General features: G+C 39.7%; 1 protein-coding gene across 1 annotated transcript; it reads left to right on the forward strand.

The window, feature by feature from the left end:
- The first annotated feature begins 2,320 nt into the window (after positions 1–2,320).
- mfn1b (mitofusin 1b) lies at positions 2,321–20,713 on the forward strand. Its single transcript, XM_052101914.1, has 19 exons — positions 2,321–2,440; positions 3,060–3,090; positions 3,175–3,297; positions 3,461–3,596; positions 3,710–3,872; positions 5,177–5,301; positions 5,842–5,950; positions 7,845–7,952; positions 8,075–8,228; positions 9,069–9,136; positions 11,565–11,686; positions 14,973–15,099; positions 15,283–15,387; positions 15,606–15,708; positions 15,980–16,206; positions 18,944–19,117; positions 19,361–19,557; positions 19,834–19,968; positions 20,186–20,713. Exons 3-19 carry the CDS (start codon positions 3,183–3,185, stop codon positions 20,253–20,255), a joined length of 2,238 nt encoding a protein of 745 aa, XP_051957874.1. The 5' UTR covers positions 2,321–2,440; positions 3,060–3,090; positions 3,175–3,182; the 3' UTR covers positions 20,256–20,713.
- The last annotated feature ends 142 nt before the right edge of the window (positions 20,714–20,855 follow it).

The following is a 20,855-nucleotide window of genomic DNA, read 5'->3' on the forward strand; positions in this document are numbered from 1 at the left end:
CACTACATTCTATAGAGGGACTATTGAGAGCATCCTGAGCAGCTGCATCACTGCCTGGTTTGGGACTTGCACTGTTTCGGACCGCAAAGCCCTGCAGAGGATAGTGAGGACAGCTGAGAAGATCATCGGGGTCTCTCTTCCCTCCATCAAAGACATTTACAAAAAACACTGTATCCGCAAAGCAACCAGCATTGTGGACGACCCCACACACCCCTCACACAAACTCTTTACCCTCCTCCCGTCTGGCAAGAGGTATCGAAGCATTCGGGCCCTCACGGCCAGACTGTGTAACAGCTTCTTCCCCCAAGCCATCAGACTCCTCAATACTCAGAGACTGGACTGACACACACACACACACACACACACACACACACACACACACACACACACACACACACACACACACACACACACAATAAACGACAATAAAACCACTTGACTTGACACACATGCAGTTTTGCACAAAAACAGTTTTCAACCTAAACATACATTTAAGGGGATTATTAAATCTCATAGAATTTGTTCCCAACCAAAAGATGTTGAAGAGGCTGGGAAACTGAATTCTGTTGTGATGACACATTTTCAGCAGTCACATGACACACACAATGTTTTGAGACCCTTTAAGGTGATAACAGCATTTAGAAGAAATCGAAATGTAAAAGATTGTTAGTGCAAGCTCGATTTATACAACATTCTGCTTGTAAAACTAAGTTTCTATCTTGGCATCTTCGTTTTGAATACAGAAATTTCGTTTTTAACAAATAGAGTCGCATTTTACAAACTTGTACATTGCAAATTGCAATGTGATTTATGTTATAGAGTGTTTGAAATGTGGGAAATTATATGTAGGTGAAATAAAACATACGCTAGCAGTTCGTTTAAAACAACATTTATATCAGGTGGCAAAATATTATATTCTCATTTTAGAGAACATTCAGTTGCAAACCTTCAGATGAGTAATCGTCAGTGGTTAACCCAACAGCGAAAGAAGAAGGAAGTGTACTGGATACATTTTTTTATAACAATACAACCAAAAGGTTTAAACCAAAGATATTAATAGAATATAATTCTAGAATGAATTTGGGAATGCTTCTGGCTAATTTTAACCTTACCCCTTTTTTCTGATATAATACATTTTTAGTCCGGTATTCATCCCTATATATCTTTAATAGACACTTGTCACAAGAATAATGTTTAGGGGCTTTTATTTTGAAAAGGATATACATACGTGTGTGAATATATATATATCAAATTATTATTATTTTCAAATTCCTCCTATCTATCTATCTGTCTGTCTGTCTGTCTGTCTGTCTGTTATCTATCTGTCTGTCTATCTATCTGTCTGTCTATCTATCTGTCTGTCTGTCTATCTGTCTGTCTGTCTGTCTGTCTATCTATCTATCTATCTATCTATCTGTCTGTCTGTCTGTCTGTCTATCTATCGGTCTGTCTGTCTGTCTGTCTGTCTGCCTGTCTATCTATCTATCTATCTGTCTGTCTGCCTGCTCTTTTGTCTGTCTGTCTGTCTATCGTCTATTCATCTGTCTGTTTTTCTGTCTGCCTGCCCGTCCGTCTGTCTGTCTGCCTGTCTAGCTATCTATCTATCTATCTGTCTGTCTATCTATCTGTCTGTCTGTCTGTCTGTCTGTCTATCTATCTGTCTATCTCTATCTATCTGTCTGTCTATCTATCTATCTGTCCATCTGTCTGTCTGTCTGTATGTCTGTCTAGCTATCTGTCTATCTATCTGTCTGTCTGCCTGCCTGCTTGTCTGTCTGTCTGTCTGTCTATCTATCTATCTATCTATCTGTCTGTCTATCTATCTGTCTGTCTGTCTGTCTGTCTGTCTATCTATCTGTCTATCTCTATCTATCTGTCTGTCTATCTCTCTATCTATCTATCTGTCTGTCTATCTATCTATCTGTCTGTCTGTCTGTCTGTCTATCTGTCTGTCTGTCTATCTCTATCTATCTGTCTATCTATCTATCTATCTAGCTGTCTGTCTATCTATCTGTCTGTCTGTCTGTCTGTCTGTCTGTCTATCTCTCTATCTATCTATCTGTCTGTCTGTCTATCTATCTATCTATCTATCTATCTGTCTGTCTGTCTGTCTGTTATCTATCTGTCTGTCTATCTATCTGTCTGTCTATCTATCTGTCTGTCTGTCTGTCTATCTCTATCTATCTGTCTATCTGTCTGTCTGTCTGTCTGTTATCTATCTGTCTGTCTATCTATCTGTCTGTCTATCTATCTATCTATCTATCTGTCTGTCTGTCTGTCTGTCTGTCTGTCTATCTAAGGCGATATCAGAGTTTGTTTCCACGAGCTTCACAGTTTGTCGTGAAAGGAGACTTTTATTTTGAAGTGTTGGATGTTCAGTGAGTTTGTGAGTCCGACGCTGTTTGTCTTGACAGGAGGGATTTAACAGCGCTGTGACCCGGTGAGATGAGATTTATGTGTTTAATAACATTTATGAGGATTATGTGATGATTTCAGATATAAACAAAGAAAGCTAAGTGTTTTAAATCGGAGAGTTATGTTCGAAATGTTTCTCATGTGTCTGTATGCTAATGCTAACAGCTCATGTCACCTTTACAAACATCTGACCATTAAATATCGACATTTCTAAACCATCAACGAGCGAGTTACAGTACAACTTACAGCTATTAAAATGCACTTTCTAATCATTCATTTTAACTTTAAGTGTTCAATGCACACATTTAACCGTGTATTTTTAGTGTCTGATAGATTTAAAATAATTAGTTGAATATTATCTGCACTGTAATAAATGAACTGTACATATTGCCCTGTAATACTTTAAAAGTTGAGAAATAATATCAGCAGACTGTTCATATGTTTTGTGTATATTAAATTAATCATAAATCTGAATTTCAGTTTTGTTTTAATGTGAGAGAGAGATTTGTGTTGCTGGTGGTATCAGATGGAAATATTTGTCATTATTTATGACCATATTCATATATTTACAATACTGTGCTACCATGAGAGGGTTTCTGCACTTGTTTACCTTGCATACAAACTTTTCATTGTTTTGTTCACAGTTTTGGCTGCTCTGATGTGAAGGTTTTGAAGGTAAGAGTCAGTAAATATAATTTATAGATGAAATGCATATTAAAGTGTTGTGAGTTCTGATGTTTTTACATGTTCTTCATACAGGGTTGGAAATGGACCAGGCTGATCGTTCTCCATTAAAGCACTTTGTGCTGGCCAAAAAGAAGATCGGGGATGTTTTTGAGCAGCTTTTAGTTTATGTGGAAGAGGGCGCAGAGTTTGTGAAAGGTAAGCTATCTGCTGTTTGTCATTAAAAGTGTAAAAGCTTGTCTAATACTGTATCAAATGAGGTCAGATTAGCAATCACGCTTTTAGAGCTTACCGAAGGAAACATTAGGCTTGTGTTAAATTTGCATAGACTTTGGTTACATGTTTGTGTCTGTGTGGACAGAAACCTGCCTGAATGAGTCGTTGGAGAATATTGCAAACAGGAGCCAGTTGGACCACATAGAAACATACACAAACAAACTGTCCACCATTAAAGAGGTGTTGGCTCGCAGACATATGAAGGTGGCCTTTTTCGGCAGGTGAGTTCTGTGAAGGTTTGACCAGCAGTTGTGTATGAACATTTTCAGTTTCATTTCAATCAATGCTGCATTTGACTTTCAAAATAAAAGTCCTTGTTTCATAATTTTACTAGAACAAGCAATGGCAAGAGCACAGTTATCAATGCCATGCTGCGCGACCGTGTGTTGCCCAGCGGCATCGGCCACACGACCAACTGCTTCCTGAGTGTAGAGGGCACAGATGAAGACAAGTCCTATCTGAAGACAGAGGGCTCTGAAGAGGAGAAAAGTATCAAGGTACTGTTGACATGACAGGTTCATGTTTACACTTTTCTCAGAATGTATGTAACAGATTTTCCACTCCACTTCCTTGAAAGAATAGTTCACCCAAAAATGTAAATTCTTCATCACTTACCCTCATGCCATTCTAGATGTGTATGACTTTCTTTTTATCTGCTGAGCACAAATTAAGATTTTTAGAAGAATATCTCAGATCTGTAGGTCCATACAATGCAAGTGAATGGTGACCAGAACTTTGAAGCTCCAAAAAGTACATAAATGCAGCATAAAAGTTATCCATAATCTCCAGTGGTTTAATCCATGTCTTCTGAAGAAATCCAGTCGGTTTTATGCTTCAATATACTGTTATGAGAAAGATTTTGGGCCAGTTCACAGTGGACAAGGGCTGCAACGCTGCAAACAGAAACCAAGCGATCCACAGAATATCCCGTCGCGGCTGGTTAGGACAAAAACTCTGTTTAACTGGAAATGCATTATCGCACGTCGTTTGATATCTGGTTAGGACGCTGTGTGAGAGTGGCTGCCTTTATTTGAGCCGAGTACTCCAGTTAAAATAAATAAGGCAGGGCATAGAAATGCATCTTCTTGATGACTTGAAACTTTTCAGACATGTTTTGTAAGTTCTGTTCTCTGGTTTTTGTGCAGCTGTGTTGTGTTTTCTGTTGTTAATATTGCTAGTGGTCCGGTTGAAGCGAAACAATGTGTTTGTCGCTTGAAAGCACCATCTTGCGAGAGGGAGCTGTGCGAACTGCTGCTCTCCTGCAGTCTCATGAATGCACACAGGAGATCATCGGTGAGCATTTTCACTAAATAATATATTAGATTGTAGTTTGTTTCTCACCAAAACGTATCATATGTCTTCATAACTAGGCATGAGTCACATACAATCCTTTATTAGTCTTTATGAAGTTTGAAGAGGTGGTCACCATAAACTGCCATTGTATGACATCACTGAGCAATTGTTTTTTTTTTTTCGTTTTTTTTTGTTTTCTCCCTTTGTGTTAAGAATGTCAAATGGGGTTATAACAACATAGGGGTGAGTAAACAATGACTGAATTAAAATTTGTAGGTGATCTATCCCTTTAAATGTTAATAGGCCTATATATATTTTGCAATATGTCGCATTTATTATTTTGTTTTTAGCATGTTTTTTTTTTCTCCTGCTGTCCGTGACCCTGTCAGAACAGACCTGCAATCTACCAGTTTAAAACCACAGAACTAGAACCCTGTGACTCAAGTCCTAAACCCGATTCCTAAAGCACTTTAGGTGAAATTGCACTAAATGTACTTTTTCTCTGCAGACAGTAAATCAGTTGGCTCATGCACTACATATGGATGAGAGTTTGGACGCCGGCTGTCTCGTGAAAGTGTTCTGGCCCAAGACAAAGTGTGCTCTGCTCCGAGACGACCTAGTTTTGATGGACAGGTACTCTTTCTTTCTATATATCGCAATACGTTTTCTCATGATACTGTTTCGATATTTATCTTAAACCTTTTGTGTATTCATGTCACGTAACTCCCCCCAACAAAGTTGGCACACTGTTACTTCCAAATCAATTTAATGAGCTCACCAAGAGACAAAAACATGATTTTTCGAGCTACATGCTCTTCTTCAGACATCAGTATTAAATAAAAAAATACCCAAGTGAATTGGTTTTGATTTGTAATCAAATCAGATTATGATATCGTGATGTATCGGACTATATTGAATAGTGACCTGTATTAGAATACGGATCTTATCGTGAGGTGCCAGTCGATACCCAGCCCTATTGTTTACTTGCAAAGCAGAATCGATGTAAGGGGCAAAAATCTACCCATGTTGATTGGTTTATACTTAAGGCATTTATTTAATAAAGAAAGCCGTTTAATGCGTTTACATGAACATAGACATGTCGTCTGCTTATCAAGCATAATCGGTGTAAGAACGTGCATGGAAACACCCTCATTGATTCTTTTTGGCTTTTAGTCCTGGAACTGATGTCACCACACAACTGGACAGCTGGATTGACAAGTTCTGTCTGGACGCTGATGTGTTCGTGCTTGTGGCGAACTCCGAATCGACATTAATGAACACGGTGAGTTGGGTTGGCCGGTTGTCATTCAAAATAAAACATATATTTCAAGGGATAGGTTACCAAAAAGAAACATTCTAACCTTTATGCAGTTTCAAACCTGTGTGACTATTTCTTGCGTAGAACACATAAATAAGTGTTTTGAAGTTTATCCTGGCTACTTTTTCCATATAATGAAACTGAATTAGGACTAGAACTGTTAAGATAAGATGTCCTAATGACTTGTGCACTATGCTGTATATTTCAAGTCTTTTGAGTGGTGATGGCATAGTGGGCTAAAGCACATAACTGGTAAGCAGAAGGTCGCTGGTTCGATCCCCACAGCCACCACCATTGTGTCCTTGAGTAAGACACTTAACTCCAGGTTGCTCCGGTGGGGAAGTTCTGAAATTGAAGTCCAAACATAATTAATGTTGCTGTTTTGATGTATTGGCGCGTTGACGTTAATGATGCTGTATTTGCTTGTAGAACTACACCAGAGGGGCATCTTGTCCTCATACAGAAGCTATCATATGACTTGAGAAGACTTGCAATATAGTGCTCAAGTCGTGTTGACTACTTCAATGATACCTTTGTAGTGCTTGACTAACCCAGTCACCATTCACATTCATTAAAAGAGCGGCCAGGGTATTCTTCAATTCGCTTTTTGTGTTCCACCCAAGAGAGAAAGTCATACAGGTGTGGAACAACATAAGGGTGCAATCACTTTCCATTTTGAACTATTCCTTTAGCAGTGAGTGCCAGATTATTAAAACTGTCAAACATTAATCAGACCCGATGGGATTGGCGTGTGAAGTGTTTGGAACAGTTTGACTGCAGGTTAAACTGAGTGCTATAATGGGAAAGTATGCAGAGGAGGAGGGGTCTCGCAGTGTTTGGTGTCGTGCAGTTCAGAAGTATGCAGAGCTGTGTTTAGAGCGGGCATGTGTCCAGTTCTGTTCATATCCACCCCAGCACTCTCTGTTCATTTCAGGGCCTCTTTTGGGGGATTTTCTTAAAGGGGAAGATTAACTGTGTTAGCCTAATGGGCAAGAGCAAAGCTATTTTTCTATATTAAATAACTTTGATAACATTACTAATTTGTCTTATTTATACCTCCTTTGCTGCTTTAAGTAATGGACCCGAGAAACAGTTCATTTCTATGTTTGGATTGGCATACTGCCTAGTGTTAAACCGCATGAATACTGTGGTTTTTCTGTGTGCATAGAATACCTGGATGACCTACAACATTTGCCATAATATATGCAGTATACCGCTGAGTGTGCAATACAATTGACTTGACCTTCCACTTCCATTATGAATAATAAACCGGTGGTAATATCGGCCACGATTTCTCTTCAAAGATCCCAACAAATGTCTCTTTCTTGACTCACTACACTACAATTGTACAGAGTGGTTATCTGAGTTACTGTAGCCTGTCTGGCTATTCTCCGATGACCGTCACTGGTGATTATTTTTGTAATTGAGCAATCTAATGATTATTTTGACCGTCTGGCACCAACAATCATTCCACAATCCAAATCACTGAGATCACATTGGTTGATGTGAACATTAACTGAAGCTCATGACCTGTACCTGCATGATTTTCTGCTTTGCACTGCTGCCTCATGATTGGCTGATTAGATAATTGCATGAATAAGCAGATGTACAGGTGTACCTAATAAAGTGCTCAGTGAGTTTATATGCTTTATTCTACAATGTTTTTGCTTTTTGGACCACTCGCACAAGTTCAATTACATGTTCTTCTTAATACCCTGTAAATAATCTATTGCTCCTCATCTGTTGATTAGATAAGAGTGAAGTTTGTCATCTTTATGCTGCTTATATGCGTGTGTGTTTGTGTACACAGTATTTCTATCATCACCCCAAGTAAACTCAACCTCGTTCTTTCTTAAAGGAGAAGCATTTCTTCCACAAGGTGAACGAACGGCTCTCAAAGCCCAATATCTTCATCCTGAACAATCGCTGGGACGCGTCTGCTGCCGAACCTGAATACATGGAGGATGTGAGTTTCTTTGTGTCTCTGCGGTGGAACATCTCACCTGATGTTCTGAATTATCTGTGCCTCTGCTCTCGCCATTAGACATCATTGATTACGTGACGTCAAGTTTGTTTTAATGGTTTTAGGTGCGTAAGCAGCACACAGACAGGTGTGTGAACTTCCTGGTGGAGGAGTTGAAGGTTGTGGACCGCAATCAGGCACCCAACCGCATTTTCTTTGTGTCGGCGAAGGAGGTGCTGAACTCGCGGATGCAGCGGGCGCAGGGTATGCCAGAGACTGGTAAGAGCATGGTCATGCCAGGGTTCACATGGCAGACCCAGCTACTGTGTGTGTGAGTGCGTGTGTGGGCGCGTGTGTGTGTGTGCGTGTGCGCGCGCTAGTGGTCGACCGATATATCACAAGGCCTATAGTCTTGACTTTTATAATAATCGCATCTGCCGATAAGTTTTCCCGTTAGCCCGATTTGTATTATGGCAAGTAGCAGTCGGTGATTGGCTGAAGTATTTGGAATGTACTAATCATAATGATGTCACAAAAGATGAATTTGCAAACTGCCATAAAGAGTTGATTACATTGTGATTTTACCTCTGTAGGTCACCAGATGGCTTTGGTTTTGGTCATAGTTGCTCTAATTTTATTAGTAGGCTGCACAATCTGATCACAAATGGGATTTATTGCTGGTTAAAGTTGATGTCATATTTTCAGTGTTAAAATACTTTCAAAAATGTTTTTTTTACATTTTTAAATGTAAAAATATAAACGTGTGTGTGTGGTGGGGGTTCCCCCCTTTTCTCCCCAATTTGGAGTGCCCAATTTCCAATGTGCTCCAAGTCCTCGTGCTGGTGTAGTGACCCTCAATCCGGGTGGTGGAGGACGAATCTCAGTTACGTCCGCGACTGTCAATCCGCGCATCTCATCACGTGGCTTGTTGAGCGTGTTACCGCGGAGACCGATACGGAAAGCCGTTTTGAAAACATTGTTTATTTTTGCAATTCCATTTGGTGTCGCTAGTGTAACAGAAATGATATACTTCAGCTTTAAAATAAGATGTCATTCTATTAGATGATCCAAGAAGTGTGTTCAAGAGATGCTTTGCTAAAACGGCGTTTATGTTTACAGGGGGTGCTCTTGCTGAAGGGTTTCAGGAGCGACTGAAGGAGTTCCAGAATTTTGAGAGAACATTTGAGGCAAGCTTGAGATTCAGTGGGATCCATTTTCACCTGCTATTTTGTTTTTAATTACATTTTTTCTAAAGCCTGTTTCAACTAAAACCAGTTTAAAGTGTAATTCTTATTTAGTATGCAATCTGCAAGGAAAATCCTCCATCTGTCCTTTTTAATTCTGCTGTAAGGGGTTAGAAAATGAGAACAGGAAATGTATCAGTCTGTTTTACAGTAAGCGGTGGGTGAAACGTTTCAGGTAATCGCAATTCAGGATAACTGATACTACTGAAGACTAGGGATGTCCTGATACCGATACTGTGCTCATGTACTTGTGCTCATAAAAGTGCTTTGATACCAAACACTGATACCATTCCGTAAACATTCAGCGCACAAATTATCTTAGTGTGATTATTAAACTGCAAAGGCTGCAATTGAATGAGATGAACATGTAGTTTGCATGTGCTGCGTGCTTCAAAGTAAATGGATCTTGTTTTAAGAATGTTTGAATGTAAATATGAAGCCGGCTGCTCATACCAAGGAGCTCTAAAACATCATCATGAGCGTTGCATGCTACGTTTGTAGCAGATGGCAATGAACAGAGCACTAAAGCTGCGTTCACACTGCTGGCTACTTTGTCGCTGCATGTCGCCCGGGGCTGGCGGTTAGGTCGCTAGTGGCGTGTATGGAGTCTAAAAGGCACTGTTTCTAATAAATATTATTATTAAAATATTAGGATCACATGAGCTCTACCATCTTCTCTCGTATTGGCTGTCACTCCCGAAAGTCGCTCTTCATTTGCATAAAGATAAACATTTCTCAACTTTGTCGCATCGCTGGACACACCCACATCCGGCGTGTTCCTTGTGTTCCTGGATGTCGCCAGCTCTCATCGAAAATGAATGAGACGAGGTTGTTGATACGTGTCGCTGGCAGTGTGAACGCAACTTAATTCACTTTGTAGTGTGCAGCACATACAGACTACATATTTCATTAGATAGCAGCCTTGTGCGGTTTAATAATCACACTGGGTCACGTAGTGATTTTTAAGACCCCAATTTAATTAAACATTTAAATATGGAATTTAGAAAAAAACGTTTTTTTTTTTTTTTATCACTATCTGCAAGTACCGAAAAGGAAGTGTCGGTACTCGTTCTCCAAAAAATGGTATCGGGACATCCCACCTGAAGACTGATTAAAAAAATAAGATCTTCTGTGAAACAATGTGCTAATATGTATGTTCACTGCATTAGTATTTCTGTATGTCCATTTTTTGTTTAGCTAGAACCACTTGAACGCTCCGATATTTAGGTGACTGACACGGTGTTGTGTAGGTGTTGATTCTACAGGTCAATTGGATGAATTACATTTGTGACACTTTTCACCCTAAAATAAAAAAAAACAAGAAATGATATTGTGCATAAAGAAAATAAAGCCTACTTTAAGAATGACACAAATACCAAAATCTTTTTTTTTTAAATTAAAAAAATATATATATATTATTTTAGGGGTAAATTTGAGTTTGGCCTGTTCATGTCATATAATGAGAACCGTTCAGTTTATTTTCACTTGATGATGTTCTGTATCTGATCAGCGTTCTGTCTTTATCATCTATAAGTTTAGTTTGATTAACCCATCAGTCTCCCTCTCGTTGAGTTAGCGGCGGCTGCGAGCGCGCCTGTGCAAATGAATTCAATCTGTGTCGTCATTGCTGAAGTCTAGATTTACTAAAGCGAGGTCATTCATTTTTTTTCGTTCAGTTTGAATTTGTTTCACCCTCTTCTTTCTGTTCATTCAGTATGGATCACATTTTATATTTTTTGTGTTTAATCAAATGCTTTTTTTTATTGATACTTTTATTTATACTGCAAAAATTAAATATATATATATATATATATATATATATATATATATATATATATATATATATATATATATTTTGGGCTTGTTCTCCAGTAAAATATCTAAACACCCTTAAAACAAGATTGATAGAGAAGAAAAACTGCATAAGATATTTTCCGAATTTGTGCATTTTGTCTTGTTGCATGCGCTATTTTAACATTTACATATTAGAGAAACACAAGTCAGGTAATTCATCTTGTTTTAAGGATGTTCATTTAAGATATTCATTAAGGAAATGATTTCTTGTGGTTTACAAGCATCCCACATATTTTTCCTTTGCAGAAAAAAAAACGTATTATGTTTTCCTGCCTTTTGTGTTCATTGTTTTACTTGTTGTCCTGCTTTTAATTCTGTCTGTTTTGAGTTCACGTTACTGTGAGATGATTTGGAGAGTTGCTGACGTTTAGGGTTCGGATATGCTGCAGTTTTCTGCTTTTAATTTCTCATTTTTAGTTTCAAGACTGCAACACATCTGAATCTGTATCACTTTAAAGTCGGCCATGACTGCTCCTGTCACAGTAGCCTGTGTTTATGTGTGCACATGACATCGCAGGAGTGTATCTCGCATTCAGCAGTGAAAACAAAGTTTGAGCAGCACACGATCAGAGCAAAGCAGATCACTGAAACAGTCCAAGACATCATGGATCAAATCAACATCAACTCTGCGGACAAAAGGTGCGTCCTGTTTTCTCTTTGCCTTCCCAAAGAATTATAGAGCGCAAGAGTCTGGTTCCAGAAGTAAAAATAGAGTTCATTTTTCCCATAGGAGAATTGATTATTAACGATAATCCTAATCCAAGGACGTAGGTTTGGAAGTTGGTGGGGACATTTCCTCATCCCTACCTAAAATTACACCTCTGCCCTAATCACCCATCATGAGCTCCGGGGTTAATATTCAATGGTATATTCTTCTGCTGAAGCCATCTGTCAGCGTTATTTTAACTTCATTTAAAAAAAAAAAACATGAATGATTCTGCAGTGTAAGATCCACCAATCAAACAATCACGCCAAATACAAAGTGCACCAAAAGAGCTCTGCAATGACTCCAGAGAGGCAATCGAGTCAGTTTCCTACACTCTCAAACTGCTAATGTATTTGCAGGGGTGTAAAGTAATGAATTACAAATACTCTTGTTACTGTTATTGAGTAGTTTTTACCAGGAATTTTACTTTTTAAGTAGTTTAATAATGCTATACTTGTACTTGAGTACATTTTAAGTGCTGTAACTGTACTTTTACTGCACTATTTTCCTTCCGTCTGTGTTCGCTACTTCCCTGTCCTGATTTTATTATCCATCAACGTGATTGGTTACCAGTGTCGCGTGACGCCCGTCAAATCAAATCGGGCATATTAAACCTGAACGGCAGCTGTAGATCGGGCGCCAGCTGCTGTGGATGTGATGCCTCAAGCACAGTTCAACACCTGACCATCTCGGCCGCACCTGAAAGGGCTTTTCGCAGTGAAAAAGACCAATTGCATGATTGTGTTGTGAGTTTAGTTTGCTCAAGCCAGTCGAGATATCAGCATTAATTCTGCCTCTAATTTGAAGAAACCTATCAAGGTACATTTTATATTTCTGCTTACAAAGTACACTTTATGTATAGCATACCTGTAAATGAGCCATCACTGAGATTATTGGGCTGGTGTGAGAGATTAATGTAATGTTCGCAATATGGCTGGCCAATAAAAGGATTGTGATATTAATCGGGGATAAAATCCTCTATATTGATGATAAATCAGCTGTGGCTCAGGTGATAGAGTGGGTCGGCCACTAATCTCAGGGTTGGTGGTTTGATTCCCGGCCCACATGACTCGAAGTGTCCTTTGCAAGACGCTGAACCCCAAGCTGCTCCCAATGACAGGCTAACACCTTACATAGCAGCTCTGCTGTCATGTGGGTCACAGTGTAAAGCACTTTGAATACCGCTACAGTTAAAAAGGCGCTATATAAGTGCAGACCATTTATATAAACTTTGGAGTAATTTTCTATATTTAGCCTATGTTTATCGAAAACAGGTGAACTGTGACATTTTAATAATAATTTGTTTTAATAATATTGATAATTGTTTTGTAATATCGACCCCTGAGTGTCAATTTGAATAAAAAATGACCAGGAAAGTGATAAATGATAAAATAATCTATAATTATGCTCAGCCTTGATCATGTTTTTCTAATGCCTGATTCGAAGTATCAAGCTTTATAGAGCAATGCTTCAGGCAGAATCATTTATCAGTCACAAATACACTTCAGAAAATTGTGCATCATGCATTAGAGTGAGAACACAAATATTTCTGGGCTTAAAAGATACAAGAACTAAATGAATGCGCAACATTGGAATTCGATGTGACCACTGATGTGCTACTTAAAGTCCAAAAAACTGTGCCCACCCCTGCTATGTACCCCCTCTATTGTGCAGGATGTCACATGCCTAGTGACAATCTTTTTTAGCATTCTTTGAACAATGTTTATGCACATCAACTCCTCGCTCTTGTCGCCATTACGGGCAACTTAGACCCTACAGTACACATAAACAAAGTTTAATGTGTTTGTTTCATACATGATGATCAATCTATTGAACAAAACTTTTTAATCTCTGTAATCATGTCTCCCTGTTGGTTTTAGATTTTATTTTAAAAGTTGGCATGATGAAGAAAATCTGTCTGACAAACAGGCATTAAATGAATTGTGAATGACAGTATTCAACATATTGAATTTGCAGCATACAGTGTGTATGATAAGGGGGCATTTCACAACTCTGTACTCAATACTCACTACTCATGAGTTACTCTTTTACTCTTACTTGAGTAGTTTTTAGGACAAGTACTTTTACTCAAACTAAGAAGTAACTACTTTTACTTGAGTATGATTTTTCAGTACTCTTTCCACCTCTGTAAATGTGTACAGTATATATCAGAATATTTTGCAATAAACTTTATTAGATTGAGCTTTATTGCCAAGTATGCTACACAGACAAGCCATTTGTCTTGGTGACCGAAGCTTCCAGTGCACAAACAATACAACGACAACAAGACAGAGATAATAAGTGAAAAATAGAATACAAATAAAAGTGAATAGAAAACATAAGTGTATATATAGAAATACGCAATAAGACTAATATATATATATATATATACACACACACACACACACACACACACACACATTGGTTATATACAGAAGCAAGGGAATGTATGGCAGAAGAGTATATATTGGATAAATAGAAGTAGACTAAGCTGTGTATTGCACATTAATTATCCCTCAATGGGGCAGTTTAAAGTGTTCATGAGATGGATAGCCTGAGGGAAAAAGTTGTTCCTGTGTCTGATGGTTCTGGTGCTCAGTGCTCTGAAGCGTCGGCGAGAAGGCAACAGTTCAAAAGGGTAGTGGGCAGGGTGAGAGGGGTCCAGAGTGATTTTTCACTTCACTCTGGAAGTGTACAGTTCTGATAGGGAGGGCAGGGGACAACCAGTAATCCTCTCAGCAGTCCGAACTGTCCTCTGTAGTCTTCTGATGTCTGATTTCGTAGCTGCACCAAACCAGACAGTTACTGAAGTGCAGAGGACAGATTCAATGACTGCTGAGTAGAACTGAAGTTTGTAATGTTGTGAATCATCTCAGAGCTGGTGGATTTGGTTCATGGCTTACAACTCTTATGAAGGATTTTATGAAATCGCTATGGGGAAAAATACTTCTGGAACCAAGACGGCTGAAAAAGTCGCGCTCTGTTGGACATCCAGTAATTCACACCATAAGAGTGGAGTATTTTGGTTTGGTGAATCCAATTGATTGTTCCAAAATAAGCCCAAAAAGTTAAACTACAAAACACACCTTGATATCTTTATAATTATAAGTGCAATCAAATTGATATTCAAAGTGGCGCTTGTATCTTAAAAGCGTTCATTGGTTTCCACATGAAAGCGGTCATCATTCATGTAGTCACCCATGATTTGTCCTCTCTCAGGGTGGCATCTCTGGAGGAGAGAGAATATCTCATTGACCGACTGGATTTCGTCCGCAATCAACTCAACCTGCTCATTCAAGACATCAAGAAAAAAATCAAGGTCATCACAGAGGAGGTAGAAAACCAGGTAAATGGAAGACTAGACTCTCTTCATCTTCTCCTTTCACCCATAGGTGGAGACACAATGACAAAGGGACTCTAGACTTCACGAAGGGTCAAAGGGTCATGGGTTCCAGGGCCTCTCCGTGGTGTTTATGGGTAATCTGCCCTGTTTGCAGTATGGTGAGCTTCATGTTTCTGTGTTTCGCAGGTGTCAAACGCCATGGCGGAGGAGATCTGCCGCCTGTCAGTGCTCATAGATGAGTATCGTTCAGATTTTCATCCGTCACCTCACATGCTCAAGATCTACAAATCTGTGAGTGGAGTTTCCTCCCTTGAAACGTCACATTCAACTGTCTTATGTCTCTACAGGGAGGCGCAGTAATACTGCAGACCTTTAAATCGGTTCATTTTGAGTCTGTGTTTTATGATCGTAATGAATGAAATTCAATGAAAGACCTCCAGCTATGGCAGTTGATCCATATGTAAGTCCAGTCCAGATTCAGATGTAAGTGATCTGTTCTTCCTCTGTAGGATCTTCTCACGCACATCGAGCATGGCATGGGCAAGAATCTGGCCTTCCGCTGTTCTGACGCAGTAAATGCCTCCGTGCAGTCCTCTCAGAAAGACATGATCGGTATGTAACAACACCAGGTTCAAAGACCTGTGTTTGATATTTAAAAACCACAGCAGATGACAGTGACCAGAAGTTGGAAGTGAAAGCATTGCATGATGCTTGCGTTGAAGCCCTGATACGAGTCATGTCAAATGGCCTATAGAAACGTGCGATCTGAACACATGTTGTAGAATCACAGTCCTCGTGACTCATGCTCCCTGTGTGGACAGTTTTGCAACAGTAATTTTGTGCATGCCATGTTTAGTAATCTTTCTTTCTGGTCTTCCTCCAGAGTGTCTGAAGCCTCTGTTGCCCTCTGCTGCTCAGAATCAGATCCACATGCTCATCCCCAGCAGGAAGTTTGAGCTCAGCTATGATCTGAACTGTGCCACGCTTTGCTCCGACTTCCAGGAAAACATAGAGTTCCAGTTCTCTTTGGGCTGGACTGCTTTGGTCCACCGTTACTTGGGTCCAGCCAACGCAAAACGGGCCTTGATGCTGGTAAATCAGAAATTGCAGGTACAGTCATCGTTTAGAGGATAATCTGCACTGAATTTTAAAGATTTCAGCATGTGGAAAATGTTTAACCGGTGCAAATTAAGCATTGATATGCTCTCCCCGAAAATTCCATAATTGCATAAAAGTAAAACACTGATGCTTTCAAATATACTTCGAAAATGGGGCTGGGAAATTCTTTATCTTAAAAGTACCAGGCCTAGCACGGCCTGGGTATCTCCGAGTATTGATGCTAACTATCACACCTGGAGTCGTGAGTTTGAATCCAGGGCGTGCTGAGTGACTCCAGTCAGGTCTCCTAAGCAACCAAATTGTCCTGGTTGCTAGGGAGGGTAGAGTCACATGGGGTAACCTCCTCGTGGTCGTGATTAGTGGTTCTCGCTCTCAATGTGGCGTGTGGTGAGTTGTGCGTGGATAGTGGAGATGTCTTGGACATGCTGTGAGTCTCCGCGGTGTCATGCACGAGTCACGTGATAAGATGCGTGGATTTAGGCGCACTTTCACAACAGTTCACATGGTGTTCCACTGATTCCTACTCCAGACTCAAACTTCATAATAACAGTGAAATACCACATCGTTTTTATTTTGTACAGTTGTATGTAGAGTAGCAATATTCCCAGATTGCAGTGGTATTCGGCTAAACTCGGTGGTGAAGCGGCTTAGACTGTGAGCACAGACCAGGGGCTGTTCAATCAGACAAATCACAACAGACAGGAACCGAACGTGAGGATTGAGACACACATTTCCAAGTTGAACAACAAAGCATTTAAACAACTTATTGCTTAATCTGAGACACGATATAAGAGAGCAAGATGCCTCCACCAACTGTAAGGGGCTGTTCACACAGAGCGCTATTGCAACCATCCAATTGTTTTTGTTTATTCAGCCTTTTTTAGCGCACAAATGCGATTGCTCTTTAGTCATTGTCAATGCTTGTCATGCATCCAAAATTTCAATTCACAGTTTTAGCATTCGAATGTGCATTTTTTTTTTCTTCTTAAATTCAACAAAAATTGGAATTTGACAGCCCTACTAAAGATTGTTTATTGCACCAAAAGTAACTTAAAAGAAAACACATTAAATACTTGTACAAACAGGCTACTTGGAATAAAACAAAGAGTGCAAATGTGCCAGTAAAATGTTTCAGAGCTGAGCATAACTAGATAAGTATTCCATATTTCACTATAAAAGTGAATTTGCATGACTTTTTCAGGTCTGTTAATCACAATTGTTAAAGTTACTGATATTTCTAGGTTTTCCATAATCCAAAAATTACAACACTAAAGTAACATCAACTGACTACATTTAGTTTCAAAGAAAACAGAAGCAACTAGATCAGGGTTTCTCAATCTCGAGTTGGGTTCTGGATGTCTGCTGGGTTGCGAGATCTTTCCTGTCATGAGGACAAATGATCAATTAGAAGGATCGAACTGCACATTTGCCATGTTTGGGGCAACAGTGACCTCTATTGTCGAATCGTGTTAATATCTCCAGGTTTGCGTAAACAACCATAAATCAGATGCAGCATTTCTCTGATGTTAATTATTAGCTGTCCAATCACAATAATCTATCAATGCTACGAATTGTTCTTTTTTCAGTAGCGTTGCATGCGCTAGCTCCATGCATTACCGTGCTAGTCTGAATGCAATCCAATTTCTGGACATCATCATTTCAGAGTGGCAGTACCAAGTAGGGTTTCCACCCATCCCGTAAAATACGGGATCGTCCCGTATTTAAAGATTAAACGATTTGTCCCGTATTTAAGCTGGTCCGATGGCGTCACTGCAAACTCGTTCAAGATCATTAATTTAACTTTGATATTTGTTAGAAATTGTGCTTACGGTGGGGTATGGGACCGCCTGAAAAGTCCTCACATTGTGCCAAAACGTGCTAAAACCGCGGAGAATGTGGTAAGGGACTGTCTGAAAACTTCAGCCAGAAGCACCAAAGTGGGTCCCGGTTGGAAATGGATGACTTGCATTCAAACAAATGTGGGTCGCTGTGGGCAAAGGGTTGAGAATCCCTGAACTACATGACTTCAATTTTTTCTACACTCTAAGTTTCCAATTAAACTATGATTGCAGTAAAATGGCAGCATTTTATCTTACAGAAAAGAACGGCTAAGTTTTCCCAGAATTAAAGCATTTTATTTCAGTAGTGGTCACGCAACGGGTTGGCAGCTGTATCAAATGGTTTTTTGTTGTCAATTTTCTTTTTTTTTTGTGATTTTCTCACCAATTTGCAATTCCCAATGCGCTCTAAGTCCACGTGGTGGCGTAGTGACTCAATCCGGGTGGCGGAGGACGAATCTCGCCTCTGCGTATGAGACCGTCAACCCATACATCTTATCACGTGGCTTGTTGAGCGCGTTACCGTGGAGACGTAGCGCATGTGGAGGCTTCACGCTATTCTCCACTGCATCCACGCACAACTCTCCACACGCCCCACCGAGAGCGAGAACCACATTATAGCGACCACGAGGAGGTTACCCCATGTGACTCTACCCTCCCTAGCAACCGGGCCAATTTGGTTGCTTAGGAGACCTGGCTGGAGTCACTCAGCACGCCCTGAATTCAAAGTCGTGACCAACACTAACAATCCTCAATTCAAAAATCACATTTAAAGATAAAATCATTTGAATCGGCAGGATTAGTATTCAATGCATAGAGAAAACGAGTGAATTGTTACACATTTAGTCTGCTGAGAGAATTCACATTGAGTTCATTGTTCTGTTTCTCAGCTGACTGCGCCGACCACCCCATCAGCGGTCCAAACTTCGATCCCCAGAGCTCCTGGAACTGAAGTTCAGAATCAAGCAGTGATGGCACAGGAAGAACTCATGATGTCCATGGTGACCAACCTGGCCTCTGTCACATCCCGCACATCTATGAGCGTGCTCATCATTGGAGGAGTGGTGAGAATTACCTCCAAATTTCTTCTGTACACAATCCTTTCTAATCTCCAATTAGACCGTCTGTGCATATTGCACTCAAAAATGGCAATGGTTGGCTGAAATTAATTAAAACATGCATGTCTAAATCTTAATGCGTTGGATTCATACAGTCAGAATATATATGGTATTTAAGTAGTGGAACTTCATTCTTCAGGTGTGGGAACTCATGCACACATTCAAGTTGATAATCTTGCCTGTTTTTAGGTGTGGCGAACAGTAGGCTGGCGTCTGATCGCTCTCTCCGCGAGTCTGTATGGGGTGCTCTACCTGTATGAAAGACTCACCTGGACCACCAAGGCCAAGGAAAGAGCCCTGAAGAGACAGTTTGTGGATTACGCCACCGAGAAGCTTCAGATGATCATCAGTTTCACCAGCTCAAACTGCAGCCATCAAGTCCAGCAGTAAGTGTTTAAGGGTGTTATCACCGCTGATCTTCGGCCCCAAATTTTGGTTCGTTTGATTGGTGGGAAAGTATTCTGTCATTTACTCACCTGTTCCAAATTGGTGTGACTTTACCTTCTTCTGTAGAACACAAAATGATGATTTATTTATTTTTATACAATATTCTGCCCGTTCTTGTCCATATAATGAAATCGAACGGGGCTGGGTAGGTCTAAAATGACAAAAAAAACAAGAGTTTTTATTTTGGGTTGAACTATTTCTTACTCATCTTACAGGGAGATCGCTAGCACCTTCGCACGACTCTGTCAACAGGTTGACATCACACAGAAGGACCTAGAGAACGACATTCAGCGCCTCACCACCAAGATCCAACAGCTGGAAACTGTACAGAGCCGATCCAAAGTGCTCAGGTCAGCTCATGGACTTTCATACAGTATATATATGATAAAAGCTATGGCAAATAGGGACATGTCAGCTGTAGCAATTCAATTAGGCTACATCACTTTAAATTGGAGTATGTAAACGTGATGGGCATCTTTGTTGATTTTGTCGTGCATCACTGTATTAATTACCATTTTTGAGCTGTTTGTAGTATTTGACACGGATTCCTTTTTTTTTTTTTCCCAGACATAAAGCCACCGATCTGGAAAAGCAGTTAGAGGATTTCAGCTCTCAGTATCTGCGTCCTCAGCTCTGACTCGTTAAACGAAGCTGGTTTAGACTTAATGTAGTTTGGTTGATGATTATGTTCTGTATGGAGATACGGTTTCAGTGGATCTCACACTATTTTATGAACTGCCATATGAAGCAAAACATTTGTACTGGAGAAAATGGATTCAGATTCGACACAGAAATGGGGAAACTGTGTCAAAACTCCCCAAATCAATGTGTCATTAAACTTGAGACTTTTCACTGAGCCTGACTTCAAAAAAAGAGACGAGATTCATGTCATCAGTCAGGGTAATCAAATTCTGTACCTTTGCCCTTTCATTACAAAAGCCTATTTTCTATGCTTTGTTTTTGGTAGTATTTCAGTTCATCTAACCTGGTATTAAAACTCTCTTTGTGGATTTTCTATTGTTTCTTAACATATGTGATATATTGAAATTCTAATGTAAAAACTCCCGTGGAATGAAAAATTATTAAAATATTACTTGTTGGTATGTGAGTCATTATTGGCTGAAACAAACTCGAATGCTTTAAAATCAAATTATACGAGTTTAGAAATAACGGCACTTGGGAAAGAACTGATCGACACAAACCACCTGTTCAATTCCTCAATACAGACTTGATCTGT

The sequence above is a fragment of the Xyrauchen texanus genome, chromosome 32 (assembly GCF_025860055.1).
Source record: "Xyrauchen texanus isolate HMW12.3.18 chromosome 32, RBS_HiC_50CHRs, whole genome shotgun sequence".
Classification (NCBI taxonomy): Eukaryota; Metazoa; Chordata; class Actinopteri; order Cypriniformes; family Catostomidae; genus Xyrauchen; species Xyrauchen texanus.

Bases quoted from the DNA above. Each gene is read 5' to 3' on its own strand.
- mfn1b (XM_052101914.1), top strand. From the start codon at position 3,183: ATGGACCAGGCTGATCGTTCTCCATTAAAGCACTTTGTGCTGGCCAAA. The intron at 15,100-15,282 runs GTAAATGGAAGA...TGTGTTTCGCAG, and splicing joins CAGAGGAGGTAGAAAACCAG to GTGTCAAACGCCATGGCGGA. The intron at 15,709-15,979 runs GTATGTAACAAC...GTCTTCCTCCAG, and splicing joins CTCTCAGAAAGACATGATCG to AGTGTCTGAAGCCTCTGTTG.